The 17854-nt window shown below is 42.4% G+C and overlaps 1 protein-coding gene across 1 annotated transcript in view; it reads right to left on the bottom strand.

Annotated features, from left to right (window-relative positions):
* tm9sf3 (transmembrane 9 superfamily member 3) overlaps positions 1-17854 on the bottom strand; it is a 99217-nt gene that overhangs the window by 63490 nt on the left and 17873 nt on the right. The window contains exon 2 of the mRNA XM_063070794.1: positions 17045-17240. Within this exon, the coding sequence (XP_062926864.1) occupies positions 17045-17240 (196 nt within the window). The remainder of the gene's footprint in view (positions 1-17044; positions 17241-17854) is intronic.

Genomic DNA, 17854 nt, shown 5'->3' with positions numbered 1-17854 from the left:
TAGGTGGCAACACTAATCCTACGGGGACCCATTCTCTCCTTTGTTATGCTTAATATACTTACAGAACCTCAGGATTTTCCTTTAACATATGCCCAGGGTACCTCAAGTCCCTTTTTTTGCTCTCCTAATTTCCTTAAGTATACTCCTACAATCCTTATGACCCTCAAGGGTTTCACTCTGTCCCAGATGCTTATACCTGACATACGCCACCTTTTTCCTGACTAGAGCCTGGCTTCAATAATCCTACCTGCCTTATCTTGCACTCTAATAGAAACATGCTGGCCTAGAGATCTTATTTCACTTTTAAGTGTTTCCAACTTAGCATATGTCCTTTTACTTGCTAATACCCTCTCCCAATCAACCACCTGCATACAGTATTCCTGCCCAATGTTATCAATATTAGCTTTACACCAATTTTGGGCTTTGATTTGTTGGTCAGTCCTATTCCTTTCCATAACTATTTTAAAAATAATAAAATTATGACAAGCTTAAATATGGATTTGCTCTGTCAAAAAGATTGTTAAAGATGATCTATACTCAATGGGGCTTAGAAGAATGAAATGGGATCTCATCAACATAAGCAGGGTTCTGAGCTTTGTTCCCTCATTTCCAACTAGTCTGCATTCTGCTAAATCCTTTGACAACCCTCCGCACTATCCATAACTCATCCAGTTTTTGCATCATCTGCAAACATATTAATCAGCCTACCTGCATTTTAGCCTAAATATTAAGCACAAACAAGAGAGATCCCAGCACTAATCCTTGCCAAATATCACTACCATAGAACTCCAGTCAGAATGACACATCTCCACCATTTTTTATGGTCAAGCCAATTTTGAATCTAATATACCAAATAACCATAAGTTTTCCCGAATCACAAATTACCTAATTGACTGCGCCACCTCAATCATCTTCATCACCTTCTCAAAAAAGTCTTACATAAATTTGTAAGGCATCACTTGTTCCACATAGAGCATGATGATGATCTCTAATAAGTCTATGCTTTGCCAGGTGCAAGTAAACCTTATCCCCAAGAATCATCTCCAGTAATTTTCCTACCACAGCTATAAGGCTCACAGTCCTATAGTTTCTTGGTTTGTCTCAACTGACCTTTGTGAACAGATATACAACCTAAGCTATTCTCCAGTGCTCTTGCACCTCACCAACGGCTGAAGAGGGATCTCTCATCCTAAGCAATATTTTCTTTTTCCTCTCTCAATAACCTGGAACAGATTCTATCTGATACTGGGGACTTAATATTCTTCAAGAACCCCAACATCTCTTCATTATTGATATCAACATGCTGGAGAGCATCAGCACATCCCTTCCTGATCGTACTATCCTCCACATCCTTATTCCTGGAGAGTAGCAATGTGAAATATTCATTTAGTATCTTGCCCACTTCCTCTGGCCCCAAGCATAAATTCCTTCCTTCGTGTTTTAGTGCTCCTAATTACTCTCTTACTTTTAACGTCTGCAATTCTACTCGTTAGGCCTCCTGACACAGTATTTATCTCCTTTCCTTCATATTCCTCAAAGATCCTGTCTGATTTCAGCTTCCTAAATCTTCCATGTGCTTCTGCTTTGAAGCTCAGGTTTAGTTGTTTATTTAGATGTTTTTATTTGCTCCTTTTAGGTTTGTAGAGTTTTGGGGGACAGACAGGGGAGCTGGGGAGGGGATCAGATTAGGGATTAGGGACTGGGATGTTGGGGAGTTATAGGTTATGTCAGAGTCTAAGTTTTCACTCCATGTTTGAAGGATAGTGACGTGAATATGTGACATCTGCACACCAGGTTAGAATGTCTGGCTGGATGTCAGGATGGCAAACCAGCATGGATGAGGGTTGATGGGCTCCCCAGAGTCAGCGAGATGTCAGCAGGTCCCAAAGGTGGAGTACCTTGCGGGCAGGAGGAACAAGGCCTGATAACCCCCAGGGTTCACGAATCATCTAGCCCAAAGTTGATGATGATGATTATGAAGACACGTAGTCCTCTTTTACTATCACTTAGTAATGCATGTATTAAGAAACGATACATTATTTCCTCCGGTGTGATATCACAAAACACAGGACAAACCAAGACTGAAAAAACTGACAAGACCGCATAATTATAACATATAATTACAAACAGTGTAACAATACCATAACTTGATGAAGAAGTCCATGAGCACAGCAAAATTCAAAGTTTCTCAAATGTCCCACACCTCACACAGATCGGAGAAGGAAGAAAAACTCTCCCTGCCATGCCGACCACAATCTGACTCAGTCATCCGAAAACTTCGAGCTCTGATCAGCTCTCCGACACCGAGTACTGAGCGCCATCTCTGTCCGAATGACTCGCCCTCCTTCTTGGTCACCAAAAGCAGGCAAGGCCGGGGATTTTGAGGCCTACCCGCCGAAAGATTCCTGACCACACAGTAACAACAGCAGCCAACAGATGTTTCAGAAATTTCTCCAGATGTTCCTCTGTGCTTTCACGTCCATTCTCCAACAAATCAGAATTGTCCACGACCCCTATTTAACAGATACGATATCATTTTTCACCGGAGGGGTGCGCACACGCAGGTGCGCCGCCATCTTCTCCTCCTGACTTTTGAGTCCTAGTGCTGGGTAACTGGCAAATCCGAAGTTCGACACCTAATGTTTGGTGATCAGCGGGTCCTAGGGTTGATACCAAGGATTGAGGCCCAATGAGGGTCAGATCAGAAGTCTGGCCCAATGGCCAGAGCTTTGAATCTGCAAATCTCTGAGCCCATTGTCTAAGTCCAAGCCCAACGTCTGCGAGCTTGTGACCATTTGCCAAGTCTACTGGAGGCTGGAGGACAAAGGTGGACTATCCTGAGGTTAATGGGATTTGTTTTGCTGTTGTTACTTTGTTGCTAGTTGTTTTTGGTTTTGTTGTGTTCTGTTGTGTTCTATCAATATGTGGCGACATTTGTGGGCCTCCCCCAGCACACTCCAGAGTGTGTTCATTGTAACTGCAAACAACACACTTCACTCCGCATTTCGATGTACACGTGATAAACGAACTTGTGTTTTGAATATTGTGTTTGACCAAATTTTCAACATCTCTCAGCATCCTCAGATCTCAAACCTCGCCATCCTTGCCTTTATTCCTCACAGGAGTATGTTTGTCTTGAAATCTCAACAGCTGGCCTTGCTTGATAAATCACTTCATTTATCTGCTTTTAATTTAATTCAACTTTTGTGCACCAGTTCCATCACAGTTTCAATCATCCTGAAGTTCATTATCTCTTCATTGACAATACTTTCACCTCATTTAATTTATGACGCAAAAAAAACTGAGGCAATCACTTCAACTCACTTTCTACCCAGTTGCCATTTGTTATACATGCTAACCTCCTTTGTCACAAGGACTTTAACTTTGTTAACAAGTAGTTTTTCTGGGAAAGACTGTGTGAACAAATTAACTGCAATGCCTTCAAACGTTCTCATGGTCACTGCAACATAGTTATTCAACCTCAATTTTCCATTAAATTGCACAGCCTCAAATAGCTCACATTTACCCAAACCATGTTAATCTTGTCCTGGAATACTATACTAAAAGATCCACTCACTAACAGTAAGCTGACTGACCTGAAATTGTCATATTTATTCTTCACTTTTGAATGAGAGCTTTATTTACAACTGTAAGTTCCCAGGCCATTCTATCTAGAGGATTGGATGCCCATGGCACTCCATTCTCCAGAGTTAAGGGGTACAGGGAAAAGGTGGGAGAACAGGGTAAAAAAGCAGCACCATAATTAAATGAGCCTGAGTTGGTAAGCCAAATGGCTTAATTTTGCTCCTACATCTGATCGTTTTGTAAGAACCTTGAGCACAAACCCCATTCTACGCTGATATGTCCCAAGAACCAAGATAGATAGATAGATATTTAATTGATCCCAAAGGAAATTACAGTGTCACAGTAGCATTACAAGTGCACAGATATACAAATATTAGAACAGAGGTAAGAAAGAATAACAAGTAGGTTACCTCAAACACTAACAGGAGGGAGTCATCACTTCCTGGGCTATAGGTTGACTCATTATAGAGCCTAATGGCCAAGGGTAAGAATGACCTCATATAGTGCTCTTCAGAGCAGCACAGTTGTCTCAGTCTATTACTGGAAGTGCTCCTATGTTTAGCCAAGGTGGCATGCAGAGGATGAGAAACAGTGTCCAGAACTGTCAAGATTTTCAGTAGAGTCCTTTGTTCTACCACAGCCTCCAGTGTGTCCAGTTTGACTCTTGTAACAGAGTCAGCCTTTTTATTGAGCTTATTGGCATCATCCATGTTGATGCCACTGCTCCAGCACACCACTGCATTGCACTGGCAACAACAGACTGATAGAGCATGTGGTCTGCCAACTCCAAATGACCCCAGTCTCTTCAGGAAGTAGAGGCAACTCTGGTCCTTCTTGTACACAGCCTCGGTGTTGGTGCTCCACTCAAGTCTGTCATCCAGGTGCAACCCCAGGTACCTACAGTCCCTCACCACATCCTCACAATCAAAAGTAACAGGGAGCAGTGAAGGCTTAGTCTTCCTAAAGTCCATCAGCATCTCCTCTGTCTTATTGATGTTGAGCTGCAGATGATTCAGCTTGCACCATTTGACAAAGTTCTCCACCAGGGCCCTGTATTCATCCTCCTGTCATACATCCAACTATTGCTGAGTCATCAGAGAATTTCTGCAGATGACATGACTCAGTGTTGTAACTCAAGTCTGAGGTATAAAGGGGAAACAGGCAGGGAGCCGATACAGACCCTTGTGGGGCCTGAGTGTTGCTTATAGCCATGTCTGACACACAGCTTTGAAGCCGCGCAAATTGTGGTTGCCAGTCAGGTAATCCATTATCCAGGATACAATGGAAGTGCCAACCTGCATTGAACAAAGCTTTTCCCCCAGCAATGAGGGCTATATGGTAATGAAGGCACTTGAGAAATCAAAAAATAGGATCCCTCACAGTGCTACCCTGCTCATCCAAATGGGAGCAGGCTCTGTTGAGCAGATAGTGACAGCATTCTTCATTAGGGAAGAAGTACAGGAGCCTGAAGACCCACACTCAAAATTTTAGCAACAGCTTCTTCCCTTCCACCATCAGATTTATGAACAGTCCATGAACAGTACCTCATCAATTCATCTTTTGCACTATTCATTTGATTTTGCAGTTTATAGTAATTTTTATGTCTTGCACTGTACTGCTATCCACAAAACACATTTCATGACATGTCAGTATTAATAAACCTGATTCTGATCTTATTCAATAAGGTCAGCAGGAATATGCCAGGTAATACAAGTTGGCAGGTCAAATATCAGTGGTGGGAAATTTATTGGGGGAAAAAATCTGGGGAACAGGATTAATCTGCACTTGCAAAGTCAGGTATTTATCAAAGGTATGGCTTCATTAGGAGACTGATTATGAAAATTTTAATATATTGAAAAAAGCAGTGTAATTGATGTAGTCCATATGAACATCAGTAAAGTTTGACAAGGTCCCAAGGGATCCAGGGAAATTGGATCCAACAGTAGCTTGGTAATAGGAGGCTCTGGATACAAGTGTGGGGGGGGGGGTTGGTTTTGGGACTAGAAGCCTATGACCAATGGTATAGCACAAGAATTAATGCTGGAACCTTCATTGTTATAGACATTAACAAATTTGAATACGAATATTGAAGGAAAGATTGGAAGCTTGCAGATGACACAGAAACAGTTGCGTTGTTGACAGGAACATGGAGACATAGAGAAGTGATAAGAGGTATAGAGGGGATCTAAGGAAGTGTTTTTTCACTGAGGTGATAGGAATCTGGAAATCACTGTCTAAGTGGGTGGTGGTGAAGGGTATTCTCAACAATTTTGTAGCATGGAGCACCAATGTATATAATTAAGTGCTGGTAAATGGATTAGTATCAATGGATGATTGGACTAAAGTGCCTGCTTTTGTGCTATATCTCATTTCTGCCCTAGTCAAACTTACCCCCAAAAGAAAACACTTTGGGAACATCATTACCTTTCAGACTAAAGCAATTCAAGATAGTGATGCCCATCAAGATAACTAGGAACGGGTAGAGAATGACACTATTGCAAAATGTAAGCATTCCTCAAAATAATCTTTTATTCAACACTATTTACTAAATTATTAACTATATGTTTTGCACAATACTGACATGTTTCTTAAATATGCAAATTTCTAACTTCAAATCTGAAATGTTCAATGAAGCTATCATCCAGCTATTGTCATTTGCTACCTTACCAGTTATAACAAATGCATTAGAAGTATTAAACTCCAGGTTACAGCCTTGAAATCCTTTCCAGCAGTAAATATTAGACCTTGGGATGAAAGAAAATTCTATCTACAAATCATCCAATTAGTTATTTAAAACTGTGTAGGTCTACTTCATAACTAGTTCCCGTAAGTTCAATAAAGTTCTCTTTAAGCCTCCTCTATTCCAAAGCAAACCAAACAATAGCTAACCTATCTTTTCTCAGTCAATATACAGATATGCAAAAAGAAAACAAATGGTAAAACCTAACAAGGTTCCTCTGTAGATTGCCATGAAAAATATTTTGAATAAGTGTCAGACAAATTAAATACATATTCCCCCTCCACCCACCCTCAAGAATCAATGTTAAACTGTGGGCCCAGAGTGAATGTGAACTTCTTAGAATTGAAGAGTTCCTGAAAAATAGATGGAACTGAAAGACAGCTCTCAGGAGCTGATAATCTGCATTCTAGAGCTCTGAAGGTTGTTAACTGGTTGAGATCTTCCAAAGTTCCATAGATTCTGAAGCAGCTCCCACAGAATGGAAAATAGCAAACGTAACCACATTATTCAAGAAATCAGGAGATAGGAAATAGAACAAAAGAACAGTTAGGAATAGAACAATGGAATAAAAGTATCAGCAGTGGGAAAATATTGAAATCAATTAAGGGAGTGGTAACAAAGCACTTATTGCACAGTATCAACATGGACAAAGGGAAACAATATTTAAAAAAGAGGGTTAGTTTTTTTGAGGCGGTACCCAGCAGAACAAATATAGGCAAATTAGTCGAAGTACACATTGATGAACTTTCACTACTGAAGGCCTTAAATAAGGTGCTACACAAGAATTTAAATAGTATTAGAGCACATCACAATGGGCTTTGGTGATAATTTACCAAAATTCTCTGGACTGGTCCTGGCAGATTGGAAGACGGCAAAGGTCACGCCATTGTTCAAAGAAGGATGCAGGCAAAAGGCAGGTAACTATAGGCCAGATAGTTTAATATTTGTAGTTGGGAAAATGCTTGAAACTATCAGCAAGGAAAAAAAATAACGAGGCATCGGGAAAAAAATGGATCCATCAGGCAGACGAAGCATGGATTCAATAAAGGCAGGTCCTGTTTGACAAATTTACTTGGGGTACTTTGAGGATATAACATACACAGTAGTTAGAGGGGAACAGATGGACGTTTATTACTTGAATTTCCAGACTGCGTTTGATATAGTGCCGCATAAAAGGCATACCCATATGATGAGGATGCACAGAGTTGGGGGGTGATGCATTAGCATGGATAGAGAATTGGTTAACTAATAGAAAACAGGGAGTTGGAATACATGGGTATACTCTGGTTAGTAATCAGTGGTGAGTGGCGTGCTGCAGGGGTAGGTGCTGGACCCTCAACTGTTCACGATATACATTAACAATCTGGAAGAGAGGATTGAGTGTAGTGTATCTAAATATGCTGATGATACTAAATTGAGTTGAAAAGTGAATTGTTCATTAGATACGCAGAGGCTTCAGAGAGATATAGATAGGTTAAGTGAGTGGGCAAGGGTGTGGCAGATGCAATACAGTGCTAGCAAATGTCAGGTCATCCACTTTGGTAGGTAAAATGGAAGAGCAGATCATTATTTAAATGGTAAAAAAATTGCAGCATGATGCTGTGCAGAGGGTCTTGGGAGTGCTGTGCATGAATCACAAACGATTCGTTTGCAGGTGCAGCAGGCTATCAAGAAGGCAAATGGGATGTTGGCCTTCATTGCTAGATGGATTGAATTTAAGAGCAGGGATGTTTTGCTGCAACTGTATCGGGTAATGGTGAGGCCGCACCTGGAGTACTGCGTGCAGTTCTGGTCTCCTTACTTGAGGAAGGATATACTGGCTTTGGAGGTGGTGCAGAGGAGGTTCACCAGGTTGATTCCAGAGATGAGGGGATGCAGACTACGAGGATAGATTGAGTCACTTGGAACTGTACTCACTGGAATTCAGAATGAGAGGAGATCTTATAGAAACATATGAAATTATGAAAGGAACAGATCAGATAGATGCAAGAAAGCTGTTTCCACTGGTGGGTGAGACCAGTACTCGGGGACACAGCCTCAAGATTCAGGGGAGTAGATTTACGACAGATGAGGAGGAACTGCTTTTCCCAGAGAGTGGTGAATCTATGGAATTCTCTGCCCAATGAAGCAGTGGAGGCTACCTGAGTAAATATATAGAAACATAGAAAATAGGTGCAGGAGTAGGCCATTCGGCCCTTCGAGCCTGCACCGCCATTTATTATGATCATGGCTGATCATCCAACTCAGAACCCCGCCCCAGCCTTCCCTCCATACCCCCTAACCCCCGTAGCCACAAGGGCCATATCTAACTCCCTCTTAAATATAGCCAATGAACTGGCCTCAACTGTTTCCTGTGGCAGAGAATTCCACAGATTCACCACTCTCTGTGTGAAGAAGTTTTTCCTAATCTCGGTCCTAAAAGGCTTCCCCTCTATCCTCAAACTGTGGCCCCTCATTCTGGACTTCCCCAACATCGGGAACAATCTTCCTGCATCTAGCCTGTCCAATCCCTTTAGGATTTTATACGTTTCAATCAGATCCCCCCTCTATCTTCTAAATTCCAACGAGTACAAACCCAGTTCATCCAGTCTTTCTTCATATGAAAGTCCTGCCATCCCAGGAATCAATCTGGTGAACCTTCTTTGTACTCCCTCTATGGCAAGGATGTCTTTCCTCAGATTAGGGGACCAAAACTGCACACAATACTCCAGGTGTGGTCTCACCAAGGCCTTGTACAACTGCAGTAGTACCTCCCTGCTCCTGTACTCGAATCCTCTCGCTATAAATGCCAGCATACCATTCGCCATTTTCACCGCCTGCTGTACCTGCATGCCCACTTTCAATGACTGGTGTATAATGACACCCAGGTCTCGTTGCACCTCCCCTTTTCCTAATCGGCCACCATTCAGATAATAATCTGTTTTCCTATTTTTGCCACCAAAGTGGATAACTTCACATTTATCCACATTAAATTGCATCTGCCATGAATTTGCCCACTCACCCAACCTATCCAAGTCACCCTGCATCCTCTTAGCATCCTCCTCACAGCTAACACTGCCGCCCAGCTTCGTGTCATCCGCAAACTTGGAGATGCTGCATTTAATTCCCTCATCCAAGTCATTAATATATATTGTAAACAACTGGGGTCCCAGCACTGAGCCTTGCGGTACCCCACTAGTCACCGCCTGCCACTCTGAAAAGGTCCCGTTTATTCCCACTCTTTGCTTCCTGTCTGCTAACCAATTCTCCACCCACACCAATACCTTACCCCCAATACCGTGTGCTTTAAGTTTGCACAATAATCTCCTGTGTGGGACCTTGTCAAAAGCCTTTTGAAAATCCAAATATACCACATCCACTGGTTTTCCCCTATCCACTCTACTAGTTACATCCTCAAAAAATTCTATGAGATTCGTCAGACATGATTTTCCTTTCACAAATCCATGCTGACTTTGTCCGATCATTTCACCGCTTTCCAAATGTGCTGTTATCACATCCTTGATAACTGACTCCAGCATTTTCCCCACCACCGACGTTAGGCTAACCGGTCTATAATTCCCCGGTTTCTCTCTCCCTCCTTTTTTAAAAAGTGGAGTTACATTAGCCACCCTCCAATCCTCAGGAACTAGTCCAGAATCTAACGAGTTTTGAAAAATTATCACCAATGCATCCACTATTTCTTGGGCTACTTCCTTAAGCACTCTAGGATGCAGACCATCTGGCCCTGGGGATTTATCTGCCTTCAATCCCTTCAATTTACCTAACACCACTTCCCTACTAACATGTATTTCGCTCATTTCCTCCATCTCACTGGACCCTCTGTCCCCTACTATTTCTGGAAGATTATTTATGTCCTCCTTAGTGAAGACAGAACCAAAGTAATTATTCAATTGGTCTGCCATGTCCTTGCTCCTCATAATCAATTCACCTGTTTCTGTCCGCAGGGGACCTACATTTGTCTTTACCAGTTTTTTCCTTTTTACATATCTATAAAAGCTTTTACAGTCCGTTTTTATGTTCCCTGCCAGTTTTCTCTCATAATCTTTTCTCCCCTTCCTAATTAAGCCCTTTGTCCTCCTCTGCTGAGCTCTGAATTTCTCCCAGTCCTCAGCCACTTTCTCTGGCTAATTTGTATGCTTCTTCTTTGGAATTGATACTATCCCTAATTTCTCTTGTCAGCCACGGGTGCACTATCTTCCTTGATTTATTCTTTTGCCAAACTGGGATGAACAATTGTTGTAGTTCATCCATGCAACCTTTAAATGCTTGCCATTGCATATCCACCGTCAATCCTTTAAGTGTCATTTGCCAGTCTATCTTAGCTAATTCACGTCTCATACCTTCAAAGTTACCCCTCTTTAAGTTCAGAACCTTTGTTTCTGAATTAACTATGTCACTCCCCATCTTAATGAAGAACTCCACCATATTATGGTCACTCTTACCCATGGGGCCTCTCACGACAAGATCGCTAATTAACCCTTCCTCATTGCTCAAAACCCAGTCCAGAATAGCCTGCTCTCTAGTTGGTTCCTCGACATGTTGGTTCAAAAAACCATCCCGCATACATTCCAAGAAATTCTCTTCCTCAGCACCTTTACCAATTTGGTTCACCCAATCTACATGTAGATTGAAGTCACCCATTATAACTGCTGTTCCTTTATTGCACACATTTCTAATTTCCTGTTTAATACCATCTTCGACCTCACTACTACTGTTAGGTGGCCTGTACACAACTCCCACCAGCGTCTTCTGCCCCTTAGTGTTACGCAGCTCTACCCATATCGATTCCACATCTTCCCGGCTTATGTCCTTCCTTTCTATTGCGTTAATCTCTTCTTTAACCAGCAACGTCACCCCACCTCCCCTTCCTTCATGTCTATCCCTCCTGAATATTGAATATCCCTGAACGTTGAGCTCCCATCCCTGGTCACCCTGGAGCCATGTCTCCATATATAAGACAAGATCGGATAGATTTTTGCAGTAGGGGAACTAAGAGTTATGGGGGAAAGGCAGGTAGGTGGAGATAAGTCCATAGCCAGATCAGCCATGATCTTACTGAATGGCGAAGCAGGCTCGACAGGCCAGATGGCCAACTCCTGCTTTTATGTCTTATGTAACGGAATGGGAAATTCAAGTGGCAGGGTGGGGGGGGAATGGGAAGAGGTGAAAGGCCAAGTGTTGCATTGCCTGCAGAGGCAAGAAAACATGCCATAAGGGAAAAGGAGAAGAAGGGTAGATCAGGGAGATGTGAAGGAACTGGTTCTTGTGAAATGTCAAAAGGGGAGAAGAGGAAAAGATGTGTCTAATGGTGGAATCTCTTAGAAAGTGGCAGAAATACAAGATAATAATCCGTGAAAGTGGGGGAGGAGGGATTAGATGGAAGGTAAAGCAGAAGAATTGTATACTTGTTCAGTTCCTGAAGAGAGAGGGTGGAATCAAGCTGTGAGAAAGGGATGAGATACAGCCAGGGTCTTCATTAACAATGGTAGAAGGGAAGATGAAGGAGACAATTCACAGGCACCTGTATAGGTAGGTTCATCATCACAGCAAATTCAATGGAGGAACTGGGAGAATGTAATGGAATCCTTACAGGGAGCAGGCTGGATAGAAGTTAAGATAGCTGTCGGAGTCAGTCATAAATGGATAGTAAGTGGTTAGCCTGTCCTTGAGATAGAGACTGGACACTGAGAATGAGATTGACTGTGTGAAGGTGAGGGCAGGGTGAGAATTGGTTGTAAATGTGATTAAATCATTGAGTTCTGCTCCCTATTTCTTATTTTCTTATGTGCATTAAAAGACACAAAACAGAAAATAATTTTCAGATTAGAAGGCTCTGTCTGGTGGGGAAGTGCCTTGGCTGTTCACAATAATCTATGTCAATGATTTAGCTGAAGAAACCAAGTGTAATTTATCCAAGTTGACAATAAAAAGTTCTGTGACATGTTCATTACTTGTGAATTAGAACTACAGAGCTCCTTATAAGAAAGAATTTGCTTCTCATAGTCCTATCTATCCTCAGCCTTCTAGATCAGGAATTTCTTTTTATTGCTATTCTGCTCTACAACACCCCCTCAATTCTCTTCAGATCAAGAAGGCAGCGGTAAGAGGCTAAGGATTTCCAGCGAGCAGACATTTTATCTCTCGGAGTAGGAGAGAGGCCAGACTGCGCAGGTGCGTGACATCAGCCAGTTGAGCGCAAACAGTCTAAAAAGAGGAAGAAAGTCACAGACTTTTTCTCTTCGGATCGAGAAGACAGCGGTAAGAGGCTAAGGATTTCCAGTGAGAAGACATTTTATTTCTCGGAGTAGGAGGGAGGCCAGACTGCGCAGGCGCGTGATGTCAGCCAGTTGAGCGCGAACAGTTTAAAAAGAAAACCGCCATATACAGCGGGCAGCGTCGGAGCGGGCTGCGGAGTGAGAGGGTACAGAGTGAAAGGGCACAGAGTGAAAAGGCTTGGCTCAGCGGGCTTCGGCGGAGACGGGAAGAGGCTTCCTGTGACCATTGAGTCTCATAGTAACGGAGTAAGTTAGTTTTTTGGTATTTGGTACAAACAGTAGCATTAGAGGTATGCATCTAGGATTAGTGTTGTGCTTGGAGTGCCAGATGTGGGGACCCTGGGAGACTCCCAGCCTCCCCAAGGATTACACCTGCACCAGATGCACTGAGATGAGGCTCCTGAAGGACCGTGTTAAGGTGCTGGAGATGGAAATAGATGACCTTCGGCTAATTAGGGAAAGTGAGGTGGTGATAGATACTACCTATGGAGAGGAAGTGGATAGCACCCCTGTGACAGTCTCCCTCAGAAATCGATATATCGTTTTGGATTCTGTTGAAGAGGCAGACCTGACAGAGGAGAACCACAGTGAACGAGACTCTAGCATTCTGCCCAGTGCCAAAATCAAGAGAGCAAGAAGATATGCGGTAGTTATAGGGGACTCCATCGTATAAGGGGGACGGACAAGAGATTCTGTGAGCCGGACAAGGATACCCGGATGGTGTGTTGCCTCCCTGGTGCCAAGGTACGGGATGTCTCAGATCGAGTCCAGAGTACTCTGAGGAGAGAAGGCGAGCAGCCGGAAGTCTTGGTACATGTTGGTACCAATGACATAGACAGAAAAAGAGAGGAGGTCCTGAAGAAAGATTACTGGGAGCTAGGAAGAAAATTGAAAAGCCAGACCTCCAGAGTAATAATATCACGATTGCTGCCTGAGCTGCACACTAATGATGGTAAGAATAGCAAAATTAAGCAGATGAATGTGTGGCTAAGTAACTGGTGCAGGGGGCAGGGTTTCAAATTCTTGAATCATTGGGATCTATTTTGGGGAAGGTATGACTTGTACAAAAAAGATGGATTACACCTGAACTCAAAAGGTACTAATATCCTAGCGGGATTGTTTAATATAGATGTTAGGGAGGGTTTAAACTAAGTTGGCAAGGGGAAGGAAACCAAGGTGTTAGGATCGAGGAAGAGGAAAATAGAAATAAGTCAAAAATACTGTGCAGCAAAGATGGTAAGAAGGACAGGCCGGTGAATATACAGGATAATTTGCTGCAAAATAGAAATATAGCACAAGTGGCAACAGGTAACGATCTAAATGTACTGTACTTAAATGCACACAGCATCAGAAATAAAGTGGATGACCTTGCTGCACAGCTGCAGGTTAAAAGGTATGACATTGTGGCCATCACCAAGTCATGTGATGGATGTGATTGGGAGCTGAATATCCCAGGATACACAGTGTACAGGAAGGTAGGTAAAGGGGGTGGCTTGGACCTGATGGTAAGTAACGATATCAAATCAATAGAAAGAAGGGACATAGGATCAGAAGAGGTAGAATCCTTATGGGTAGAATTAAGAAATGGCAAGGATAAAAAGACACTAATAGCAGTTATATACAGGCCTCCAAACAGCAGTCGGGATGTGGACTACAAGTTGCAGCTGGAAATAGAAAAAGCGTGTCAGAAGGACAATGTCAAGATAATTATGGGGGATTTTAATATGAAAGTGGATTGGGAAAGTCGGGAAGGTAATGGATCTCAGGAGAGGGAGTTTGTAGAATGCCTACAGGATGGCTTTTTGGAGCAACTTGTCCAGAAGCCCACCAGGGGACCGGCTGTTTTGGATTGGGTGCTGTGTAACGAACCTGAGGCGATTAGGGAACTGGAGGTAAAGGAACCTCTTGGAAGTAGTGATCATAATATGATTGAGTTCAGTTTCAAATTTGAAAAGAAGAAGCTGGTATCAGGTGTATCGATATTTCAGTGGAACAGGGGAAATTACAGTGGTATGAGAGAGGAACTGGCCCAAGTCAATTGGAAAGGTAAACTAAATGGAGGGATGGCAGAGCAGAATTGGATGAAATTCCTACAAGAAATAAGGAAAATGCAGGAAAAATATATTCCAAGAAAAAAGAAAATCATGAATGGAAAAATGGCACAAATGTGGCTAACGAGAGAGGTTAAGGCAAAAATAAAAGCAAAAGAAACGGTGTACAAGGAAGCAAAAATTAGAGGGAAAAATGAGGACTGGAAGACCTTTAAAAACTTACAGAAAGAAACTAAGAAAGTCATTAGGAAAGAAAAGAGGAATTATGAAAGGAAGTTGGCGATTAACATAAAAAAGGATACTAAGAGTTTTTTTAAATATATGAAGAGTAAAAGAGTGACAAGGGTAGATATGGGACCGATTGAAAATGATGCTGGAGTAATTATAATGGATAACAAAGAGATGGCGGAGGAACTGAATGAGTATTTTGCATCAGTCTTCACAGTGGAAGACATGAGCAATATACCTGATAGCCAGAGGTATCAGGGAACAGAATTAGGTACAGCCAAGATAACTAGAGAGAAAGTGCTTGGGAAGCTAAGTGGACTAAGAATAGATAAGTCTCCCGGTCCGGATGAGGTGTACCCAAGGGCTCTGAAGGAGGTGGCTTTGGAGATTGTGGAAGCATTGGAAATGATCTTCCAGGAATCAATAGACTCTGGCATGGTTCCGGAGGACTGGAAGGTCACAAATGTAGTTCCGCTATTTAAGAAAGGAAGGAGGCAGCAAAAAGAAAATTACAGACCTATTAGTCTGACATCAATGGTTGGAAAGATATTGGAGTCAATCCTCAAGGACGAGGTTATGAAATACCTCGAGGTGCATGACAAGATAGGCCGAAGCCAGCATGGTTTCATGAAGGGAAGATCCTGCCTCTCGAATAAGATTGACAAGAGAGAGGCTGTGGATGTTGTGTATTTGGACTTTCAAAAGGCCTTCGATAAGGTGCCGCATATGAGGCTGCTTAATAAGATGAAATTATAGGAATTATAGGAAAGATATTGAAATGGGTGGAGCATTGGCTGATAGGCAGAAAGCAAAGGGTGGGAATAAAGGGATCCTATTCTGATTGGTTGCTGGTTACTAGTGGTGTTCCGCAGGGGTCGGTGTTGGGGCCGCTTCTTTTTACGATGTATATCGATGATTTGGATTATGGATTAAATGGTTTTGTGGCCAAGTTTGCAGATGACACCAAGATAGGTAGAGGAGCAGGAAATGTTGAAGAAACGGTAAAGTTGCAGAGAGACTTAGTCAGTTTAGGAGAGTGGGCAAAGAAATGGCAGATGAGATACAACGTTGACAAATGTACGGTTGTACATTTCGGAAGAAGAAATAATCGGGCAAATTATTATTTAGATGGGGAGAAAATTCAAAAATCGGAAGTGCAAAGGGACTTGGGGGTCCTCGTGCAGGATACCCTAAAGGTTAACCACCAAGTTGGATTGGCGGTAAGGAAAGCAAATGCTATGTTGGCATTCATTTCAAGAGGAATAGTGTATAAGAGTAAGGAGGTGTTGATGAGGCTCTATGGGGCATTAGTGAGACCTCATTTGGAATACTGTGTGCAGTTTTGGGCCCCCTATCTTAGAAAGGATATACTGATGTTGGAGAGAGTTCAGAGAAGATTTACGAGGATGATTCCTGGAATGCAGGGGCTAACATATGAGGAGCGTCTGTCGGCTCTTGGATTGTATTCATTAGAGTATAGAAGAATAAGAGGGGATCTCATAGAAACGTTTCGAATGTTGAAAGGGTTGGACAGAGTAGATGTGGAAAGGTTGTTTCCCTTGGTGGGTGAGTCCAGTACCAGAGACCATAGTCTTAGAATTAGAGGGTACCCAGTTAAAACAGAGATGAGGAGAAATTTTTTTAGCCAGAGGGTCGTGGATTTGTGGAATTCGTTGCCACATATGGCTGTGGAGGCCCAATCTTTGAGGGTGTTTAAGGAGGAGATTGACAGGTATCTAATTAGTCAGGGTATCAAGGGATATGGGGAAAAAGCTGGAAATTGGAACTAGATGGGTGAATAGTTTAGCTCATGGGGGAGCTGCGGAGCAGACTCGATGGGCCGAATGGCCTACTTCCGCTCCTTTGTCTTGTGATCTTGTGAATTCAAACTCTGATTTCCATCTTTGCCGATCTCTTTGCTGGGAGAAGTTCCCAGATTTCCTCGCCCTCATTCCATTGGCATTCTTCTCCCTTTTGGTCATCAACTAGACTATACCTTCTGTAGAACAGCACAGTCCTCTACATCCTTAGCAAGGACTTTTTGGCTGTTTTCAGTCTTGCCTGCATCCTCTGGCATTGTATTTTGGAACCGAAATTACATTTGGCATTTCCCATCATGTACTTTGAATAACATCAAAGAAAATGGTAAAAGGAAAATATCCTACCTTTAAATTTGATGTCAAGACCACTAAACTCCAACTCTACTCCTTGAAGAGCTTCTCCCAATGTTTCATGGTAATGGTTAATAGTCTTTTTCTTCCCTGCACAGAAGGGTAGGGAAAAGTATTTGTATGTCTCTTGCCGGTTATGGTAGGGCCCAACAGTATTCATCCATAAGACGACTTCTTCTTTATCTTCGTACTAATAAAAAACAAGTTGGAAGATAAAATTACTAGTGCTTCAGTTATACCTCGAAAAATAAATGGCTTCTCTAACATAAGATGACCATATGAACATTTCAGTAAAACATTAAATGAATCTTCTGTCAACAGACTTCCCAAATAAATCAGGTAGTGTTGAGGAAACAGGGTGACTGCAAAAGGACTTAGACAGATAGGGAGAATGGGCAAAAAAGTGGCAGATGGAATACAGTGCAGGGAGGTGTTCGGTCATCCACTTTGATAGAAGGAATAAAGGTATAGACTGTTTTCTAAATGGGGAGAAAATTCAAAAATCAAAGGTACAAAGGGACTTGGGAGTCCTTGTGCAGGATTCCCTGCAGGTTAACTTGCAGGTTCAGCTGGTAGTAAGGAAGGCAAATGCAGTGTCAGCATTCATTTCAAGAGGATTAGTATATAACAGCAAGAATGCAATGCTGAGAGTTTATAAGGCACTGGTCAGACCGTACTTTGTATTGTGAGCTGTTTTAGGCCTCTTATCTAAGAAAAGATGTACTGGCATTAGTGAGGGTCCAGAGGAGGCTCAGGAGGATTCCAGGAATGAAAGGGTTAACATATGAGGAGCGTTTGATGGCT

This window comes from Mobula hypostoma, chromosome 18, assembly GCF_963921235.1.
Source record: "Mobula hypostoma chromosome 18, sMobHyp1.1, whole genome shotgun sequence".
In the NCBI taxonomy this organism is placed as follows: domain Eukaryota; kingdom Metazoa; phylum Chordata; class Chondrichthyes; order Myliobatiformes; family Myliobatidae; genus Mobula; species Mobula hypostoma.
Note: the sequence above shows the minus strand (reverse complement) of the source record. Positions and strands in the feature narration are given on the sequence as shown.